A 22634-nucleotide genomic window follows, 5' to 3' on the forward strand; every position below is an offset into this window, starting at 1 on the left:
TGGACGTCATGGTTCCATATATCCCGACACTATGGATTTTTTGATGATGTAGTGCAGGCATCCTCAAATAGTGGACCTACTGGACAGTGGTACAAAATGACAACTGTCGCACCATTTTACGGTTTCTACGGTTTAAACTAAGCAGGGTGTCAAAACAACAGATTTGTTTACACCACAAGCGCTCAGGACCATTTATGGTAATGACCGTTCAGCGCTATATCTTCTAATATTTTTATATAGGGCCAAACACGCTTCATTCAAGCCCATGCATTTCTTCTCTATCCCGATAAAGATGTAGATGGCAAGGAAAAACGATTAAAACTTACAATTGAAATTACTAGTTAAAGGTGTAGTTCACACAAAAATGAAAATTATCCCATAATTTACTCACCCTCGAGCCATCCTAGGTGTATATGACCTTGATTTCAGTCAAACACAATCAGAGTTATATTAAAAAAATATTCCAAGCTTTACAAAGGAAATGAATAGTTACCAATATTTTGAAGCCCAAAAAAGCGCATGGGGATAATAAAGGCCTTCTGAATCGAAGTGATGCGTTTTTGTAAGAAAAATATCCATACTTATAATTTATAAACTAGAATCACTATTTAAATGTACTATTCACTATTTACTACCGAAAATGACAACATCACAATTCTTGCTTTCACTGAAGCACAAGATGCTTTTTGGATCATTCTCAAATCATGCTGGAGAACAATACTAAGATTTTTTTTCAAATTTTCACTCAAATTATATATTATGTACACATGATAATTTGTTAAAAACATGAACCTATTAAAATGCAGATGTTTGGATCTCACTGTATCTTAGTGGCAGAGTTATTTGTATTTGCATTCTGGATTTGATCTTGACAAGGGAATACCGAACATGAGATAGTTTGGATTCCAGTCGGCTTGTGTTAATTTCTGAACTTTGAAATCACTTCAGTACAAGTCAATCAAACTTAGACGGTATTTGGTAAATGTTAATCAGGTTGACTGAGTGATTCACCTATCTTCCACAGCCGTGGCTCCCAGCAGGATGAAATCCTTTTCGATGACATCATAAGCTTCAGACAGTTTCTTGTCTCGATCCTGCAGAGCTAGTTTAGCGCTGTTGAGGAGACGGCACGTTTCTTCATACTCCTCATGAGTCAGCTTCTTATAAGCCACACAAAGAGTCCGTAAACCCTCCTACAAGGGAAAGATTTGAAACAAGTTGTCAGCTTAGCCTTCCAGGATTTGAAACAAGTTGTCAGCTTAGCCTGCCAGGTCCATTCATTTACAAAAAGAGCCCAAATTCAACACCAGAATTCATTCTTTGTCCTAAAACTGCATTAATCTTAGATTATGACTAAATATAGGTTAGCTCAGAATAAAACAATATAAAAAGGAAAGAACAATACCAATGCTAAGAGACATGAAACGTTGACATTATTTATTCACTCTTGTATTTTTCTGTCTTCTGTGGTACAACAAAGACATTGTGCTCACACTGCTCTTTTCTATAGATTCAATTATGTGATGACCACAAGCTGTAATGCTCCAAAAAGGCCAAAAGCAAAACAAAAATAGCCCATTTGACTTATGTGCAATATTTAGAGTCAAATGTTACCTTTTACCTCTTTTTTTTAAATTTGACTTGCTCTTGTTGTATGCAAAAGAGCAGCGTGAACATTCTGAAAAACATCTAATTCCATGTAAGAAAGGAAGTCATAAGGGCTTTTCACACTGCAATTAACCCCGGGTTATCGTTGTATTCATAAGCTGATGTTTCACATTGTACATTCCTAAATCCTGAGTTAGTGTTCTTATTTGCATATTTGCGGAGTCAGTGTCATTGATTGGATGAACTCAGCATGCGACCTGTTTACATTCTTGTATTGCCGACTTTACTATTGAGTTTATACTGAATGGACATTTCAGACTATAAAGGTAAGAATGAAACCGTCTCTTCTTCACTCAAACTGTCATGTTTTCTGTCAGCATGTTTTTCCTCTCAAACGCTGAATTTACTGTTTATATACAATGCACAGTGTTTCCGTGACTGTCCAAAGCAGGCAAATATAGGTACGTAATAGGTTGACTGTGCGTCTAGATGTAACATTCTAACACTGCATTGTTTCATACTGTACAAGTTTGGCACTGCAAAAGTGGAAAACCCTCCAGAGCAGGGTTTCATAAAATTAGAAGCGTGAAACGTTCTTTTATCCAGGGTTAAAAGTGCTATTTAGAACGATGATAACCCGGGGTTAAGTGCATTGTGAAAAGCCATATTGTTAACCCCTGGTTAAGTATGAGCAATGAAAAGATAACTCAGGATAACCCAGGATTCTGTTTAACCAGGGTTTAGAATAACCCAGTGTTGACTATTTTAAAGCCCTATTCAGACGGGATTAGTTTTACATGGGGAGGTGGGGGTAAAGTAATTATTACCAGAGCTTCTCTGTGATTTTAGTCCCGTCCGAATGTGCCATCTCGGTAATCATTACGGACAATGTCAGTAAAGATTACGACGACTTTTACCTTCTGTAAAAAGGTCCGGAAAAATTACCTCAGGTAATACTAATACCGTCCGAATAGACCCGCTGTAAATATGTACGGTAAAATTCCATCATTTCCTGTTTAAATGTAGTTTTCTGCGCATTTATCAAGCATGGAAGCACTTGAAGAAACATTCATTTGTGTTGTAGGTGGTGGGACAAATCTGTTGCAAACCTCAAGTATTTTCTACATACCATTCAGAGCAAAAAGAAGATCGAAGCACTTATCAGAGGCACAAAACTAAGTGCCTATTACCATCATAATCCAATCAGAGTTTAATTAATAAGTCATTTGACCGGACCTAACTGTTATATATAGTTTATATATTGAGATTATATGTGTTTGCGCCATGTTTGCGCACATGGTGTGAGAAAGCAACATATGATTGGGAGGGAGGTGACGGCAGTGCGTATATCGAGTTACCCCCCCCCCCGCTTCTGCTAGTTTTACTGAGATATCTTGTCCCGTGCGAATTGGCCAATTAATATTACAGACGTCCTGAGGTACAGTTACTTTACTCCTCATCCCCATGTAAAACTAATCCCGTCCGAATAGGGTTTAAGTGTGAAAAGCCCTATACAGGTTTAAAACTACATGATGGTTACATAAATTACAATTTTCATTCACTTTCAAATGTAGGTTATTAAATGATAAAATGCTCTAGTTGAAAAGTTGCCATTATGACTGTTAATAAAACACTACTGACAGAACTGTCATTTTGAGCTTCCTCACACTGTCTTTAGAACACAGATTCTGTTTAGTCTGCCTCTACAGAAACCTTTTCACTATGGCTACCAAAGTCATGAATCAGCACGATGCCAGTGCAACCAAACCCTTTCTAAAGTGATGTAATTCCTGACCCAGATCTGTGAGTAACACAATGAAGTAATATAGAGCTGCATCAATCTATGACATTAGATCCGTTCCTTATGCCTGGAGCCAAAATTATAGAAATTTTCCTTGATTTAATATATTTGATAATTATATTTATTAGATTATAAATAGCAAAAAGTACTAATAAGTTCTGCTGCTACAGGTACATAGAGATATTAAACTAATAACAGTTGTTTATAATACTCATCCCTCTTAGGAAAGCTAATGAGAACATAGTTGGGCTGCGGTGCGAAAATACATAACTAAGAAGAAGTTCTTTCTGAAGAAAACTCTCTTTGAGGGTGATGCTCATGCTAAACAAAAGTTGCAGAAGCAAACACATCTGAGATGAGCTTTTTTTATATCAAGATCTATAAAGGTGCTTTTGTGGCCTATTAATAGCTCTGCTAAAATAAGAAAGAAGATGAAGATGTTTCCGATTTGTGCTCACCACAGCATTGTGCTCCACTCGCGCTCTGACCTGCTCCACCTTCCCAGAAACCACCCGTGGGAAAACAGAGGAATCTGCACCTTTACAGAACAAGTAGTACTCTCCTAGAACAAACAAACAATTATGATCACAGAAAAATGTTAACAAATATAAAGAAGAAACTGTATAACCACCGGTACAGCATGCTTTCAAATTCAAATTCATAATAATAGATATTAAAGAGATAGTTCACCCAAAAATGATAAACAGTACTGCGCAAAAGTCTTAGGCCACCACCAGATTTGTTGTTTTAGCAATGTTTTAATGACCATCTATATTTATTTTTTGGTCGTTATTACGATACAAACAGAATATACAGGAAATAGGTCTCTCTTTTTTTTCTTGGACTTGCAGTCCTTTTCCGTTCCATTTAGGTTTAAGAGAGCCAGTTCCTGCTATTGCTCAAGTATAAGGGGAGGTCACTAAACACTTGCCACTTTAGCCTATAGAAGTCATTTTTTTCTGTTTTTTAATACTGCATACAAATTTACTGTATTTTCTGGTTATATTCTAATAAAGAAACTGAGAAATAATTATATATGTTCATTATACCATTGCTAAAACAACATCTAATGGTGGCCTAAGACTTTTGCACAGTACTATATATGACTTTTTTTAGATAAACACAAAGATTTTTAGGAAAATAATCCATCTCTTTGAGTCCATATAATGCCACTGAATGGGTGCCGCTTGGTTGATGCTTGAATAACAACACAAAACATTTGTGACGGTAATACATAAAACCCCAGTGGATGAATTAATGTCTTCTGAAGTGAAACGATTGGTGTGTGGAAGAAAAATACTAATATTTTTAACTTTTAATATAAAAATTGTTGCTTCAAATCTACTGTCATAAGAGCGTTCATGAGAGGCATGTTGTGACACATGACGTAAGTGCGTTGTGAAGTTGGCGCCAGAAGTGGTGGTCCTCTATGCTTATGCATTACTTATCGTGTGAACTTCACAACGTGCTTACGTGCTTACAAGTTGAAATTGTAAACACGCCTAGTTAAAAGAGTGTAATATATTAGTATTTTTCTTACACCTATCATTTTGCTTCAGAAGACTGGGGTCGAATGGATTACCATCACAACTGCTTTGTGCGGTTATCAAATGGCATTATATGGACTCACTATTTTCCTAAAATTTTTCTTTGTGTTCATCTGAAGAAAGAAAGTCATTTACATTAGAGATGGCATGAAGAAAAGTAAGCGATAAGAGAATCAATTTTGGGTGAACTACCTCTTTAATAATTGTAGCCAAAAAAAAAAGTTAACATTAAGTAAATATTGACCCAATTTTATATCCAGTTTCAATTACATATTAGTTATGCGGTCAGGTTCTCTCAATGTATTCAAGGATATCTTATTTGCTTTTTAAATGAGAAGAGTAGTAATCAGGTCAATTGTATGTGACTGAATGGATTCAGGAATCATAGAGATGTCTAAATCTAGCTCTCGTTTGTATGCTAGTAGCACATTGACCCACTTGCATTAACCAATTTGGGCACACATGGTGACTCAGACACTTTCACTGGAATGTGTAACAGTCACTTGCTGTTCCAGTATGAGTGTGTGTGTGCGTGCGTGTGTGTGTGTGTGTGTGTGTTTACTCAGATATGATTTGAGGACAAAATTATCCATCAGCTAAATCCTTTTGAGCATGTTCTCAGATGGGAAAATCATTCATAAATAAAGTGAATAATTAGGGCTGCCAATCTCTAAATATTGTAATCAAATTAATTACATTATATGCAGATTAATTAATCAAATGGATCAATTAACTGCATATATCAATATTTGCAGAGATAATACAAAGACATTACATTATTGTGTGAGAATAAAACATTGAACAGACATAAAGTTCCCTTGTAAGTTAATATATTGTTTATTTTATTTGCATTTCATTAAACATTAATGTATAACAGTATGGGATTAGATTACTGTTCAAGAGGCATGATTAGCTGCATTCAATTTTGATTTCTTTTTAAATAAATAAATCACACTAACATTAACATGTTAAACTGACATATTATTTCTTGTATTAGAAAAGGGCATAAAGGTTTCCTATAGTCTATAAAAATATATAATAATTATAATTAGCTTTATATAAAAAAAACAACATAAGTGTAAGGCACGTCCTCATTTAGATTGTACGTGTGTTTGTGTTTGTGTGTGTGTGTGTGTGTGTGTGTGTGTGTGTGTGCACCTTCTTAACTTTGGGGACATATTTGGACCCAGAAGTGAGCTAAATCAAATTACCCTTTTGGGAACATCCTCATATGTAAAAAGCGGTATCAAAATAGTAGTAGTATATAAAGTACATTTATGTAATGTGATCATGTGTGTGTGTGTGTGTGTGTGTGTTTCATCATACCTGAGCTTGATCTTACGATGACACTCATTCTCCTCCTCACTGAATCAAAGTTCAAGACCTCCAGCAGCTCAAATCTGTGAATGCATAAACACAAACAGACAATGTAAGAAGTCTTTAGATTTAAAAGGAGAACTATAAACACAGATAAATCAAAGGTATCGGTGGCTCTGACTGGGTCCTTTGGGATACATCTTTATCACAGACGGATTTTATGCGAGTGCGCTCTGTGTTGACCCTCATGTTCTCAGCTGTAGGACAGTGTGTATCTGCACTAATTATGGCTGATCCTTGTCATTCAAGGACACTCACAAACACAAACACACACACACACACACACACACACACACACACACACACACACACACACACACACACACACACACACACACACACACACACACACACACACACACACAAGCTCTCCATCACACACACTCATAAACACTGGTCCCTTCACAACACTCCCTGAACAGGGAAACGTCAGTGCCTCCCACAACATACTGTATAACGGTGTTATTTTAATAAACACACAAATACATTAATATGACAGCATGCTGAGTAAATACACAGATGATTACAGATTAGGCTGAGCAAACTGTTCCTTTGCTGAGGTTTCCTTCTCACACCACATGTGGGAAAAATACATAGTATGACAAGAAAATTAAAGCTGCAGTCACCACAGGGGGTGTTTGCAGCCCTGCTAGTGCTATGAAGCTAAATGCTTGTTTGAAAATTCTATGAAACAAGAATTTAAAATGCCTAAAGGTGTGTAAACACACACACACACACAGACACATATATTACTATATATATAAAACTATTAAAAACTATTATTTTACTAATTATTAATTTCTTTTTTTAAGTAAAAAGTATTAATTCTCATATTTGAATCTATATTAAAAAATGTATAGATTTGCAGTGATATGTAGATTAATTAAATATAAGTATTATATAATGTATTTATATAACATATTATCATATGCAAATCTATATTTAACAATCTTATTTTTTTACTTTTACAGTCTTATACTCATTTTACTATTATTTTAAAAAAATACTATCACAAGCTATTAAAAACTGATGTTTTACTATTTATTAATTTTGCTTCTCTTATTTTTTTAAGTAAAATGTGTGCAAATTTAACATATCAATACATGTAATTTTACAGTAACTATCGCAAAATACTTATACATAATAATTTTGCATCATTGTTAACATGTATTCATTACTTCCATGAGCTCATTGTTTCTGCCTTAAATTAATACATTGCTTAAATGAATAGACTGTTAGCTAACTGTGTGATTTGTATATGTACATTTCTGAAACTACATAATTTAGACACAGTCACCTCTGATAACAGATTACTCTAAACTGTAATGTTGACATGCATTTTCTGTAAAGCTGCTTTGAAACGATATGTATTGTGAAAAGCGCTATACAAATAAATGTGAAATTAAATGAAAATGAAATACAGACATAATTTTTTTGATTGTGTAGTAAAGTAGGATTGGGGGTAAGACCACTTTCTCAGACTGACAGACTGGGCTAACTGTCAAAAAGACATCCAAGTGCTGCTAGTTTCCTGTTGTTCATTGCGCTCATGCTGTTGTCCAGATGGCTCACCTCTCCATTTCATCTTCTCTGTTAAGAATCTCCATGTGACTGTCCTTCAGACGGAGATAGGTGAAGCCCAACCTGAGCAGGTGAGTGAAAGAGAAAGTTTGTTATTGTGATGAAGGGGTCGTGTCATAATAAAATCAACTTTTCTTTTGACTGTTTTTGGCACAAAAAATGAAACATAAGTGGTAACACTTTACAATAAGGTGAACAATACAATACAATAAGGTAATGTGAGTGCATGTTTATGAGTGTGAGCGTATGAATGCATGTGTCTTGCCTTTTCATGCCCTCCACCAGTGCAACCTCATCTGGAGAGGAGGAGATGTAGAAGGAGGTGGATTTGCCCTGATGGATCCCTCTCTTAATGCCATCCACCGTCTCCTCTTCCTTCACCTGGACTGTGTGACACAGGCACAACGCACGGAAAAACAGCTCCTCTCGCTCCTGATGAGTGACACACACACACACACACACGCACACGCACCAAGAGTCAGAAATGATGCCATGCTATGAAAGATTAAAAAGACAATTGCTTAAAATTCCTGATTAATTCAAGAAGACATGTTTGCCCTGAAATGCTGTGCACAAAACTGCTCAAAATGTAAATTTGCTACAATGAGTTTCTAATTCAAATAGAGTAATATAACGGTAATATACTGTATTGTAAAAAAGAAGTCTCTTCTGCTCACTAGGGCTACATTTATTTGATCAAAAATACAGTAAAATTGTGAAATATTATTACAATTTAAAAAGAACTGTTTTCTATTTAAATATATGTTAAAATGTAATTTATTCCTGTGATCAAAGCTACATTTTCAGCATCATTACTCCAGTCTTCAGTGCCAATCATTCTAATATGCTGATTTGGTAAAAACAGTTCTTTTAAACTTAAATAATAATAATATTTCACATTATTGCTGTTGTGCTTTTGATCAAATAACCTTGGTGAGCCAAACTTTTGACCAGCAGTGTACACACACAGGTTATGTGACACTACCTTTACTTAAATGTGAGTCAGTCAGCTCAGTAAAACAGAATCATTCATCTGTTTCCTCACACACCAGAAGAAAGGGAAATAGAGAGACTAAAAAGAGATTAAGTGACAGAGACAGAGATATAAAAGGAGAGAGAGAGAGAGAGAGACAGAGACAGAGAGACTATTTGTGTCTAACTCGGAACAAAATGCATTCAACATACCCGTGTATCCAGTGAATATTTGGATACATTTGATACAAGCAGGTATTAAAAATCTCAACAACACTGAACTCTAATATTTCACTTTATGCACATGCACACAATATCATCTTCACAGAATCTAATTTGAATGGAACAAATTGAGTTTATCCATTATTCACAAATCACATGCAAAAATACAACTGACAAGAGATCTGAGGTGAAATTCCAGTTACCAAATTCTTTAATAAATGTTTTAGCTAATCTTCTGAATTAATGTGTCACATTGCTCTAATCTCATTTATCAAAGATAAAATTAGAATCCATCCATCACTCCACCCATCCACAGCTAAAATATTCATGCAAAAACTTGCCTTGGTGAAAATATGATTCATCTGTGCAATGGAACATAACACGTTCATTCTCTAATCTTGTCCAAAAGTTATTGTAGCTTCTTTAGCTTCTCTTATCAAATGTTTAAAAAAAAAAAAAAAAAAAAATCACCTTAGAACCAGATGGTTAAAAGTATTTGCAAAAATAGAAAAGTCTGTTTGTTTGAAATATTATTTGGTTTAATATTTTAATGATTATGTACAAAATCATGAGATTGGGGCTTTAAAAAAAAAACAATTTTAAATGACTGGTTTCTATTTTAAAATGTAATTTATTTTCTGTGATGTCAAAGCTGAATTTTCAGCATCATTACTCCAGTCTTCAGTGTCACATAATCCTTCAGAAGTCATTCTAATATGCTGATTTGATACTCAAGTAACATTATTATCATCAATTTTAAAAACAGTTTTGCTACTTAATAATTTTTTGGAAATTGTGATACATTTTACCAGTTCAAAAGAACAGCATTTACTTGAAATAGAAACCTTCTGCAAAAGTCTTTACTGTCACTTTTGCTCAATTTAATTTCCTTTCTGAATATAAATAGATCAGAAAAATCAAGAGTATTTCATGAGAGGAGTACAAGTGCAGTACAAGTTGAATATATGTCCAAATATGTCCAAATGTTAAACAGAGGTTATGGAAACACAAACAACAAGCTCACCTTTCCATCTACACCCGGAGAGGAGTCGATCATATCCATTCCTGCAGCTCCAGGTAAGATCTGCCCGTTACAGATGGCATGTGGCACGTAAACGTGCCCGTCCACACAACATTCCCTCAACTCCATGTTATTTTCTGTCAAAGTGCCAGTCTTGTCTGTGAAAACATATTCCACCTGTGAAAAAAAAAAAAAAAAAGAAAGCGAGAAAGTGAACAAATATTGACCCAGACAGATCAGCAGTTTTGGAGTGGACTGAAATGTTTTTTGCACCTGTCCAAGCTCCTCATTAAGATCTGAGGTATTGACGAGCGGTCTCTCTCCGAGCTCCTCGTCAAACATGTCATCATCCCACAGGATGAAGTACGAGCCCAAGAACTTCTGCATTTCCACGGTGACATACATGGACACAGGAATGATGTAGTTGAACAGAACCATGAAGGCCAGGAAATCTGTGAATGCCCGGATTAACTGAGGAGACAAATGAAGGGAATCAAATAGTGTAAGTTTTGTTTTGAGCATTTGTTTTGCTGTGTGTGTATGTAAGCTTGTTTCCACCACTGAATAAAAAATAAAAAGGGTAATTGCGACTTTATATCTTACAATTCAGACTTTTTTACTTGCATTAGTGAGTTTACATCTTGGAATTGCGATTTAAAAGTCAAAATTGAGTGATATAAGGTCAGAATTGCGTGTTATAAAGTCAGAATTGAGTGATATAAAGTCAGAATTGCAAGATACGGTATATACTCATAATTGTGCGTTATAAAGTCAGAATTGCAATTTATAACGTCAAAACTGAGTGATATAAAGTCAGAATTGAGTGATATAAAGTCAGAATTGTAAGTTATAAAGTCAGAATTGCATGTTATAAAGTCAGAATTGTGTGATATAAAGTCAGAATTGCGTAATATAAATAAAGTCAGAATTGCAAGATACGGTATATACTCATAACTGTCCTTTATAAAGTCAGAATTGCGAGTTATAAAGTAAGAATTGTGTGATATAAAGTCGAAATTGCGAGTTATATTTTTCCTCAGAATTGGACTTTATAACTTTCAATTGTGAGTTTTTATCTCAATTCTGAGAAAAGAAGTCAGAATTGTAGGATATAAACAAGTTTACATCCCTTAATTCTGATTTTATATCTTGCAATTCTGACAGTATAACTGTCAGAGTGAGAAGTCAGAATTGCTAGATGTAAATTTGCAATTGTGAGAAAAAAAGTCTGAATTCTGAGATTTACATTTTGAACAATTAAAAATGTCAACTTTATCTCCATTTTTCTCATTTTTAAATAAAATAAAATAAAAAGAAACATAAATAATAATAAAGTATAATAATAAAAAAAACTGTAATAATAAGCATTATTTTATAGCACGTACTACATGCCGTTGCCTCTCAGTCTCAGTTTTCTGGTTGTACCAGGGCTCATCTCTGTTTGGGTCAGCCTGCCAGACGTATTTCAGGAGCGTATTGATCAGAGCTTTACTGATCAGAATGCAGAGGTACACAATCAGGTAGGCGTTCATAGACCTGCAGGACATACAGTGATGAGACGATCTCAGACCCATACAGTATATGCATAATCATTTATGGACCTAATGTAAAGACACGTATCATACATCAGGGTGACAAAATCTATCTGCAATAACTTTCCCTTAGGGTCTCGTATCCTGTCCGAATGACATCTATAATATTAAATTAAGGACTAAAAAAATCCCCAACATTTATTTGATTGAAAAAGTCAATGATATCCAAACTTTGAAAGAAGATCTCTGAAAGTACACCTGCTTATTCAATATAAACAGTTTTGATGTATTTTCTTAATGGCTGCATCTATCTGTCTGACAGAATTGTCAACGAGACACATGTGAGAGGAACTTGATACAATTCGTGACATCAAATACAGAGGCCCGCAATTTGCTTTACAAACAGGACACTAAATGCATTACACAGTACATGCTGACAGTGAGATAAAGCCTATCATATCATTGTGTCTTACTTTTCAACAGCGGAGCGTTTCTGGGACTTGGACTGGTAGTTGAGGGCCATCTTGGTTTCCATGCCTGTGTAGATGGCCACAGCTAGAGAAACAAGAGAAGACAAAGAGCATTTTTAGATCATAATTCTCTTATGACCATATCTATGCAGCCTCTTTGATGTTATGATAATATAAAAGCCGTTGTTACATAACTGAGCTCTTTTTGTCTTACCGTACGGTAAGTCATAATGGCTCCTCTGTAACAAAGTTACAACATTTTTAGAGCTTGCCCTGCACTTAGAATCCTCACGTGTATACTGTGACATTCATCTCCCTCTCTCACCCTTTCTCTCTCTCTCTCTCTCTCTCTCTCTAGCAATTAAGAAGTTCTCTCTGATCTCACAAGCCTCAGTGACTCATTTAATTACAGTGGGAACGGAGTGACAAAATGACTCAATCAGCAACTCTCTTCTCTCATTCTCCTGCCCTTCCTTTTGCCTTAAAAAAAAAAAAAAAGAAAAAAAAGAAAAGGTATACACAATATACACCTTGAACGCACTGCATGATATTCAGGATAAAATGCATTCAGGATTCAAATGCATAAATATAAATGATTAAGTGTCTAAATGAGATGTTAATATATAGTGTGGATTTTATTACCATGTATGTATTCAGTGTTTTTCAGAGTGGCTCCCCGCAGCAGCAGGTTCTCAGAACCCAGGGGTCTAAAATAATCAAACAGATAAAAACTAGCATTACAAATATGAAAATAAATTATGCTCACATCTTTTAACAGTGAACACACTGTAGCGCAACTTCATTAGGCACACTGCATGGCTATTTTAAATAAAAAATTAAGGTAAGAAAAAGTGATTGAAAATTGTGAAAAGGTGAATGAAATGGTAATTGACCCTTCGCAAAGACCCGCCCCCCTTAGTTACTTTTGCTTTGTCCGACAAGCTGTGTCCGACAATGCATCACGGAGCAAAGAGGACATTGACAACACGTCGACAGACAGGACAAAGTGGGTTACTTATGATCTTAAACAAAGCCCCAGCTTTCAAACTGTGTAGTTTTTTAAGAAATTCAAACAATAAAAACCGTTTTGTGGCTCTTTAATATGGCTCTTTTATATCATCTCTTACTACTAGTTCATGTATAGCATCAAATAAACATGAATGAACATGAGAAGGAATGTTGTTTCAAACGCGGAAAGACGTCAGTATACACAATTTTTCAAGTTTATCTCGGCCGAGGTTAATCTTCTAACTACTGACTGCTTTGTCGGACAAAATGGCGGATTCGGCGTTCTGATTGGTTAGATCGCTTGTCAATCAAACTCCCTATGAAGGGTCAATTGGAAATGGAAAATTAAAAGAAATGGTGACCAGTAAAAAGCAACAAAGCAACTCACATATAATATAATTAATATAATATAATATAATATAATATAATGCAGTATTATATAAAATATATATATATATATATATATATATATATATATATATATATATATATATATATATATATATATATATATATATATATATATATATATATATATATATATATGTATATATATATATAGATCTGCTGCTCAAGAAACAATTAATGTGTACAATTGTACAAAATATTTGTGTACAATATTTTTTTTCAGGATTATTTGATGAATAGAAAGTTCAAAAGAACAATGTTTATCTGAAATCTAATCTTTTGTAACATTATAAATGTCTTTACTGCCACTTTTGATTGATTTAATGCATCCTTGCTGAATAAAAGTATTCATTTCTTTAATTTCTTTTCAAAAAAATAAAAATAAAAATTCTTACTGACCCCAAACTTTTGAACGGTAGTGTATAATGCTACAGAAGCTTTGTATTTCAGATAAATGCTGTTCTTTTGAACTTTCTATTCATCAAGGAATCCTGAAAAAAAAAGTACACAACTGTTTTCAACATTGAAAATAATCATAAATGTTTATTGAGCAGCAAATCAGCATATTAGAATATTTTCTGAAGGATCATGTGACACTGTAATGATGTATGAAAATTCAGCTTTGCATCACAGGAATAAATTACTTTGTCAAATATATTTAAATAGTACACAGTTATTTTAAATTGTAATAATATTTCACAATATTACTGTTTTTACTGTATTTTTAATTAAATAAATGTAGCCTTGGTGAGCAGACAAAACTTATTTTAAAAACATTAAAAATCTTAGTGGTTCCAAACTGTACTGTATATAAACATATTTGTATATTTGAAGTGCACCAAGATACAAATATTTGCATTATTTATATTATATAAAATGAAATACATAATATTATATTAAATATATTATTATATAATATTAGGTATTTATTTTTTAACACTGTGTATGTTCATATTTATTTACATATTTGTATCAAAATTATTTATTAAAGTTAGAGTGGACTGCAAGGAAATTTGAATGAAATGATGGGAGTATTTCTTTAGTAAGAATCAGAATTGGAAGAGAGAGCTGTTCTATGAAAATGATAAATTGTCCCTCCTGAATTCAATCTTTCACATACTGGCCCTTTAATTAAGAGTCAATTTCCTGAGTATAGATTTACCTCGCGATGGGCTCATCTCGATCCAAATAAATATTGATGCGTCCCACAAATCTACAGCGGGAGAGGAAGAAAAGACAGAAATTAATGTAGAGTCTGGGCTCTGTGTCAATGTGTGTGTGTGTGTGTGTAGTTAAGACACCATGTGAGGATATTTATGTGGGGTATCTGGAGTGTGTGGCATGCTGTTGTGTCAGTCCAACAGCAGTCCTATGCACAGCGTGTGTTTGTAAGAGAAAGCGAGGGCTTGTTTATGCGTTTACTGTTGATATATGTGCGTATTACTCACTTGTAAAGGTCTGGCTGGGGTTGTTCGCATTCTATCGTGGCGTGCAGTGTGTCCACCTCCTCTGCTGTGCTGAATGCCTTTGTGTCCTGAACTGCATAATAGGTCTTTGTGTAGAGAGGAGAGCACGAGAGAAACAGTCGGCATTCCAAGGTCAAAAACTCTCACATACCTCCCATCTAATAGTAACTGGCAGTGAGATGTAGTGCGACCAAAACATTTCAGTCACAGTGTAACATTTCAGTCACAATGTATGAGAACAAAACTTGAACTGAGTCGTGCTGGATGATGACACTACTGTCTTCTGCAGAGCTGCTTTATAGCTGACACGACTTTGTTTCATAATTGATGAATTTTGCAACATCAACAATGAATCAATACTTGAGCTTGAGCTGAATAATATCACTATTGGCTTTTTTAGAGCAGAACTTGAATTCTATTGTTTTCCAGTTGAAGCTGCTTTGAAACATTCTGTATTGCATAAAGCGCTATATAATGGTGACATGACTTGTAAGAGTTTACAATAAACTCCTAATATTTAGGATTAATAACCATGATGTTTGCCTTTCTATAAAATGACAAATCACCTTATGGCTGGACTCTCCGTCTAAGCTGGCTGTTGTGACAAAACATGTCCCGTCTTCTCTACTGGTGGAGAGCAGAATGAGGTCACATGGAAACGTCTCATCCTCCTTCACCTGGACAATATCACCCACCTGAAGGGTCAAAGAGCAAGAAAGGGTCCAATACAACATTTATGTGGGACAGATGGTATCTACATACACTTACTTCTGAATAAAGTAAAGTATACCGTTACACCAATATCAACAAATCAGCTATAGATAATGAGTTGCATCTTAGGTCACAGTGGAATGAAAAAATATATATATTCATGAATCTACATAAAAGAAAATCCTGATTCTGCTAGTCGTTCCCACTGGCCTGTCTGCATGTGTTGCGTAACGGATTACAGATGCTGGCCGGATTATCAAAAGCTGTAATGGTAAGTATTTAAGCACATTCTCTCTTTATTGTTACAGCCAGTGTTTTTTTTTTTTTTTTTCTTCATTTTATTGCATGAAATCATCCAGAATCAAATTCAGAATAGCAAAAATACCATGGAATACAAAAAAAAATTTAAGAAGCAAAATGTTCCTAACATAAAATACTAATTATTTCATATTGAAAGAGAGTGAGAGAGCAGTAGTACCACAATTAAATAACAAAAGATTCCCAGTGCATTGTGGGTAACGTGGGCACACTGTCATCCTGCTTGTTGACATGCCAACATTCTGTTTCCAAACAGCAAGCTGGCTGTGTAAGCAGAATGCTGGTTAGCAGAGCGAAACTTTGTTGATTTATTTCTCTGAGAATAAAATAAAAACGCATTTTCAGACTAGAAGTGTGTCATTTTTTCAGCATTAAAATATTTTCTCTGATGTCAGCTTAATATGCATAGATAGTAAGCCATTTATAAATGGGAACACTGTGGGACTTTCAAAACACTGCTGTTTATTTAAAGGGGTAGTTCACCCAAAAATGAAAATTCTGTCATTAATTACTCACCCTCATGTCGTTCCAAATTAAAATATTTTTGATGAAATCCAAGAGCTCTATGACTCCTCAAAAGACAGCAATTTAACCACCACTTTCAAGGTTCAGAAAGGTACTAAAGACATCATTAAAACAGTTGACGTGACTGCAGTGGTTCAAACTGAATTTTATGAAGTGACGAGAATACTTTTTGTGTGCAAAAACAAAACAAAAATAATGACTTTATTCAACAATATCTTCTCTTCTGTGTCATTCTCCTACAATGTTTTTGTTCAGCGCTTCCAGGTTCAGAAACAGAACGGCGACTCTTCATTGGCAGGCTCCTGCATCAGCGTCACACGCATGCCTCGTGCTGCTCACATGTACAGTATGAAGGTCTTACGGGTGTGGAATGACATGAGGGTGAGCAATTAATGACAGAATTTTCATTTTTTGGGTGAACTAACCCTTTAAGTGTCTCGACAAGTCCCAACACTGGCTCAACCAATGGGATGAGTTTGGGGCAGGTCAATTTGTTTGCTTCACCAATGGAAAAATGAAAAGGACTGTTTGGGAAACCTGTTTGAAAACAGTATTTTTTTCAAATCCATGTGGTGGCGCTAGTGACACTTCACCAAACCACATGTGAGTCATGACACATTTTATACGTATGCTTACGCACCCGTAGCTTTTGACTCTGTTTGCGTACGACTTTGCCATGCTGGATGACGTGGACTGGACATTGGTTTATAGCATTGTCCGCTCTGTGCCTGATCCAGTCTTCATAGCCCTGCAGAGAGGAAGTGGGGAGAGAGAGACGAGTGAAGGAGTGACATCATAATTAAGACACCTATTAGAGAGGAAAGTCAGGGGTCTTTTCTCACCTGTTTAATGGCTGTAACAGTGATGACAAAGAAAAGAGGCAGACCGCTGGTCATAGGACTGGTGGGTGTGTCAATGATCAGCTACAGAGAGAGATGGTGAGAGGGGAAATATCACACATCACGCTGTCACAGAAAGGTCAGCTCATGCTAATAGGACAATTTCCATAAGCGACACCATCACACACCTGCACTAGAAAGATGATCAGAAAATAGAAATTGGCGATTCTTCTGAACTGCTCAAAGAGATTCTTCGGTATAAAATTCCAGAAAGTATACTGTGGAGAGAAAGAGAGATGTTTCAAAACAATACAACTGAAGAAAAGCCAGGAACTTGCTACGCCTTAAAAATTGTCCAATGAGGTGAGTGGACCAAAAACTCCAATTAAAGGTGCTAAAGAGGATCTTTTCGTCGACTGAGAAACCAAAGACTGTTAGTGAGTTTTTGAAATGAGCGCATGCGTAAGAACAACCCCCCTCCTTCACAGCTCATTTCGAGGGAACGCCTCCCAAAACTCGTGCACGAGTATTGGAACACGAGTGTTTAGCACCGGCATTCGCTGTGTTGTGTTTGTGGATTCATTATATCGGACTCACCGCAGGTAACTCATAATCTGCAGTTGTTACTCCTGTCTCCTGACAAAAACATTGCATGCGGCGCATGTGGAGTGTGGAAAGTTACTGGAGCGCGCAGCCGCGCTCGTCTCTCACAAGGAACGTCACGGCAGTGATTGACAAGCCAGAGGGCCAATCGTTTACGTGATGATCACACAAACGATTGGCTGATGTTTTTAAGGCCCTACCTCGTGCACAGATGATGTACATTAATATTATTCCTTTCAGTGCACCTAATAAATAGTCTTTTATCAGTTAGTAAAGACAGTTTCAAGTAATATTGCAAAAATGTATAAAACAAAACATCCTCTTTAGCACTTTTAAGGAAACACTTCAAAAAAGCCTGCGCACTCTAACAATGAAGGGGAACCACCAATAGTAAGATAAAACCAAAACAAAAAAACAAAACAAACAAACAAAACAAAAGGAAATAAAACAAAACAAAAAAAAACAAACCAAACAAAATAAAAAGGAAACAAAACAAAAGACAAACACAAAAACACAAACACTGCAAGTATTTTTATAAAATGACCACTAAATTGTATATACTGCGAATTTTGTTTAAATCATATCAAAGCAGCATAAGAAAACTTTTATTTTTACCTGTAATTTTTCAAGTTTATGCTTAAAACAAGCAAAAACGGGCCAATGTAAGAAAAATAAACTTAGTTTAATATATATTTTCTAATGCAATCATTATCCTTTATATTATTACAATTATTTAGATGCAATTATTATCTTTTTCTATATACCTTTTTTATAAATATAAGAAAATGTGTTTTTCTTCAGCCGGTCATGATGATACAAGACCACCTGATATGTCCTGATCATCCTTTCAGTGTTTATTTTGTGATAACGACCGGATGACTGTACAGTACATCTACCCTAACGTATTGTTTTTGGCTCAGATAGCTGTTTGGCCATGGAGCACATCTAACCTTTGAGGAGACGATTCTGTTGTCAGGAAATCTCTGTGGAATGTACGCTTCTGTTCCTGGTGGAGGCTCTTTTTGTCCAATATAAACCGTCCTGCTGTCCACCCAGCTCTCCTCTCCTGTACACTGAAACAAAGAGACAGAAAGAGTGGACTATTTATTTATTCATTCATATATGCATCATCCATTCATGTGACTACTTCCTGTTGGAGAGCACACTCTTTAATCAGTATTGACACAGTCGGCCGGCCTGACTTGAGTTCACAGGTCAGACCCACGCACCGGAGGAAACAGGTGCATGAAATGAGGAACCGGCTTTGAGCTACAACTATAGAGTTTGCTCTGATGAGAAAGAGAACAAATACAGAACTTATGGTTCCTGTCATGCTTGATTTGACTCTCAAAGGCAGAGCGAACATAGTTTCATAACAAAGAGCGAGAGACCGAGAGAGCGAGTGGGGAGAGTAACAGACAGGAGAAAGAACAATATAATACTAGATTTCCTATAGAAAATGATGCCTAGGCAAAACTCGGCCTGAAGACGCTATGGTGGTTGCTAAGGTTTTCTGAGTGGTTTTAAGTGCAAAGCTATGCATTTGCTGAGGTGTTCTGGTGGTCACTAGGTGGTGGTCTGTATGATATTCTGGTCTGAGTCCCTACTTCAGTGTAATCACCCGTTTTATCACACACTAGGCAAAAATTGCAAGCCTGATTGCAAACTGCATGATTTTAGATTCATGTTGTTCCAAACCAGGGTTATTATGGTTAACTAAAACTATTATTTTGGCTAACTGATATAAAGATGAACTAAAAAAAAAAAATATATATATATATATATAAAAAAATTAGGCGAAAAACTAAACATAAATAGACTTAGCAAATAACTGAAATAAGTTTATATTGGAGCACTAAAATTACTAACTGGAAATACATAAACTAAAACGTAACCAAAACTAGAAATTAAAATAAATAAATAAATAAAAATTATAATCTACGCACATAACAAAATTACTAAAAAGTAAACTAAAATAAAAAAAACAAAAACAAAAAAAAAACCTCTAGCAGGGTTTTCACAACAAAAACTGCTGAATTGCTATTCAAAACTGGTCCAATCGGGGGTCCCCTGGTAAAAAAAAAATCGCATTCTGGGGGGTAAAATCAGCATTTTTGGCAGGGTTCCCTGGTAAAATTTGCATTCCAGTGGCTAAATATCATGTTATTTGGGCTCGCTTTAACCTGCGGACATGAAAAGAAAAACAGAGGCAACAGGGGAACAGGGAAACTGCAGACTTGAAAACACTGATTATTACTATATATATATAATTCTAAAAACACAATGTTCGAAACCTGTATGAGGACGACATGAGGCTGATAACAGAATGTTAATTTTTCTGTGAATTTTACTGTTAGGGGTTAAATATATGAGAAACAGCAAAAAAAGATGCCAACTGCTACTGTCTTCAACATTCATTTCTCATACTACATTAACTAAAAGCAAAAAGCAGAAAACTATGTGGTAATAAAACCAACAGCATGAAATATTCATCCTAGCAGGTCTGCACACATCTTAATTTCTTTTTCATTTTTCATTAATTATACTTCTCTCAACATGTGCTATTCTGAAGTATCTGCTCTTGCTACTGTTGCTGACTTCATATTGCTTTAATAGGTTTGGATTATGCAAGGAAATGTGATCTTGGATCAGGGTGAAGGGAGTCACCCAACACCGTGTGTCTTTACATTCCAGCACTATACAACCTGGCTGCAACCGCAGCGAGTGTCAATGACCGTGATGGTATTGGCTGCCGCACAGCTCCGCCTTTCCCTCTCCGTCAGGGCGGGATTAAACCAGGCAGAGCCTCTTAAGCTCTTACGTAAGATGAGAAATATGAGCTATTACCACTTCAAACACTGCCTGTATCCAGCACTGCATGCAACAGGACATGCATGCAGAAATCTGTCATATTAAGGCCATTGAGAACATGTCAGATGTTCTTGTGTTTGGCTTTGGCAGGGATTTAAACACATCTGAGGTCAACTGTTGACAACATCAATTAAATAAATTAAATCCTAAACCACTCAGACTGACGTCATGAACCACAGCAATGTCAAATTCCTCGCATCACCTTGTTCATCATGGAAAATCCTAAGAGACCCACGGGAAGTCAGTCTGAAGTTACTCTTTGTGACTCATGCATCTCTATGCCTCTGTGTATTTGTGTGTGTGTGAATGTATGTCTGGGTGATTTTGACCTTGCAGAGTGAGCTCAGACACCATCCACTACACAAATTACTCAAAATGTCTTTTAGCTCCCCTAAAATGAAAACACACATTCAAAGAAAACAACTTCAAGGATAAATCTCATAAAATACTTTCACAATAAAAATCAAAAGAAAACAATATAGCATGCGTAAACAAAATGAACCCTATTTTAGCAATTATTACAGGCATTTTCATGACAAAGATAATTTTTCAAATTCTTATTATAGTAATGCATATATAATAATTCTCATTACTGTATTGTGAAATATTATTATTCATTTATTATTGATATATATTTAATATTAATATTTTAACACCATATACATAATGCTGCAGATCAAGTATGGACTTGTTACTGCTAATAAATACACAGACATGCTGCTGTGAGCGTGTAAGATATGCAGCTGCTGCACAAATAGGCATACAAAAATCCCACAGCAAATCTAGGCAGGTGGAGCTGGGGGAGGTGGAGGGGTTCAGAGGACTCTGGATTAGCCTACAGCAAACAATGAACCAGACTATTTAAATGTTAAGCAAGCAATATCATTGGCTGAAGGATCAACAGAAGCCAATCAGATTGGGCCATACGGTAATGGTGTGATTGCTTGCAAACTGCATGTAAAGAACCTATCAGACCGTGCCCTCTAGAGTTCTTAATAAAAAAACAATGAGAACTAGATTTTCATTACTCACTGCCACTGGAAATAATAGGACTTACAAAAATCCAGATTAGTAATGTGAAAACATGCTGAATTGACATTATAATAACGTCACAACACACACACACACACACACACACACACACACACACACACACACACACACACTTCCACCCAAACTTAAAGGGTTAGTTCACTCAAAAATCAAAATTCTGTCATTAATTACTCATGTCTTAATTTGCTTTAGAAAACAAATTAAGCTATTTTTAATTAAATCTGAGAGCTTTCTGTCCCTCCACGACAGCTACGCAACTAAAACTTTGATGCTTCAAAAAGTTCATCAAGAGATCGTAAATCTAATCCATATAAATTGAGAGGTTCAGTCCAAAATTTCTGAAGAGATTAGATCAATTTATATGATGAACAGATTTAATTTAGGCTTTTATTCACATATAAACATGAATCAGCAAACATAAACCGAACCTGCAAGAACAAAACTCTTCTGGAAGCTCAAACATGCTGTGTAATATGAGAATGAACCTCATTGGTTCTCGCTCACCAACCGAACTTGATGCTTGAGCTTCCATTGTGTGAGTTGATGAATGTTTATATTTGAATAAAAGCCTAAATGAAATCTATTCAACGTATAACGCGACTGAGTCTCTTCAGAAAATTTTGGACTAAACCACTCAATTCATATGAACATTTTGAAGCGTCAAAGTTTCCGATGCGTAGCTGCGATTTCATTAAAAAGAT

The 22634-nt window shown here is 35.5% G+C and overlaps 1 protein-coding gene across 3 annotated transcripts in view; it reads right to left on the reverse strand.

Annotated features, from left to right (window-relative positions):
* The window catches only part of atp11a (ATPase phospholipid transporting 11A), an 80538-nt gene that overhangs the window by 21925 nt on the left and 35979 nt on the right, over positions 1-22634 (reverse strand). For all 3 annotated transcript variants that reach the window (XM_067405381.1, XM_067405380.1, XM_067405382.1), the window contains exons 2-18: positions 18960-19082; positions 17595-17684; positions 17410-17490; positions 17208-17315; positions 15580-15708; positions 14996-15099; positions 14710-14760; positions 12774-12838; positions 12135-12216; positions 11515-11665; positions 10403-10600; positions 10133-10306; positions 8180-8346; positions 7906-7977; positions 6283-6356; positions 3868-3971; positions 1012-1193 (exon numbers count right to left, since the gene is read on the reverse strand). In XM_067405381.1, coding sequence (XP_067261482.1) covers positions 1012-1193; positions 3868-3971; positions 6283-6356; positions 7906-7977; positions 8180-8346; positions 10133-10306; positions 10403-10600; positions 11515-11665; positions 12135-12216; positions 12774-12838; positions 14710-14760; positions 14996-15099; positions 15580-15708; positions 17208-17315; positions 17410-17490; positions 17595-17684; positions 18960-19082 — 1955 coding nt within the window. The remainder of the gene's footprint in view (positions 1-1011; positions 1194-3867; positions 3972-6282; positions 6357-7905; positions 7978-8179; positions 8347-10132; positions 10307-10402; positions 10601-11514; positions 11666-12134; positions 12217-12773; positions 12839-14709; positions 14761-14995; positions 15100-15579; positions 15709-17207; positions 17316-17409; positions 17491-17594; positions 17685-18959; positions 19083-22634) is intronic.

Source organism: Chanodichthys erythropterus, chromosome 12, assembly GCF_024489055.1.
Source record: "Chanodichthys erythropterus isolate Z2021 chromosome 12, ASM2448905v1, whole genome shotgun sequence".
Classification (NCBI taxonomy): Eukaryota; Metazoa; Chordata; class Actinopteri; order Cypriniformes; family Xenocyprididae; genus Chanodichthys; species Chanodichthys erythropterus.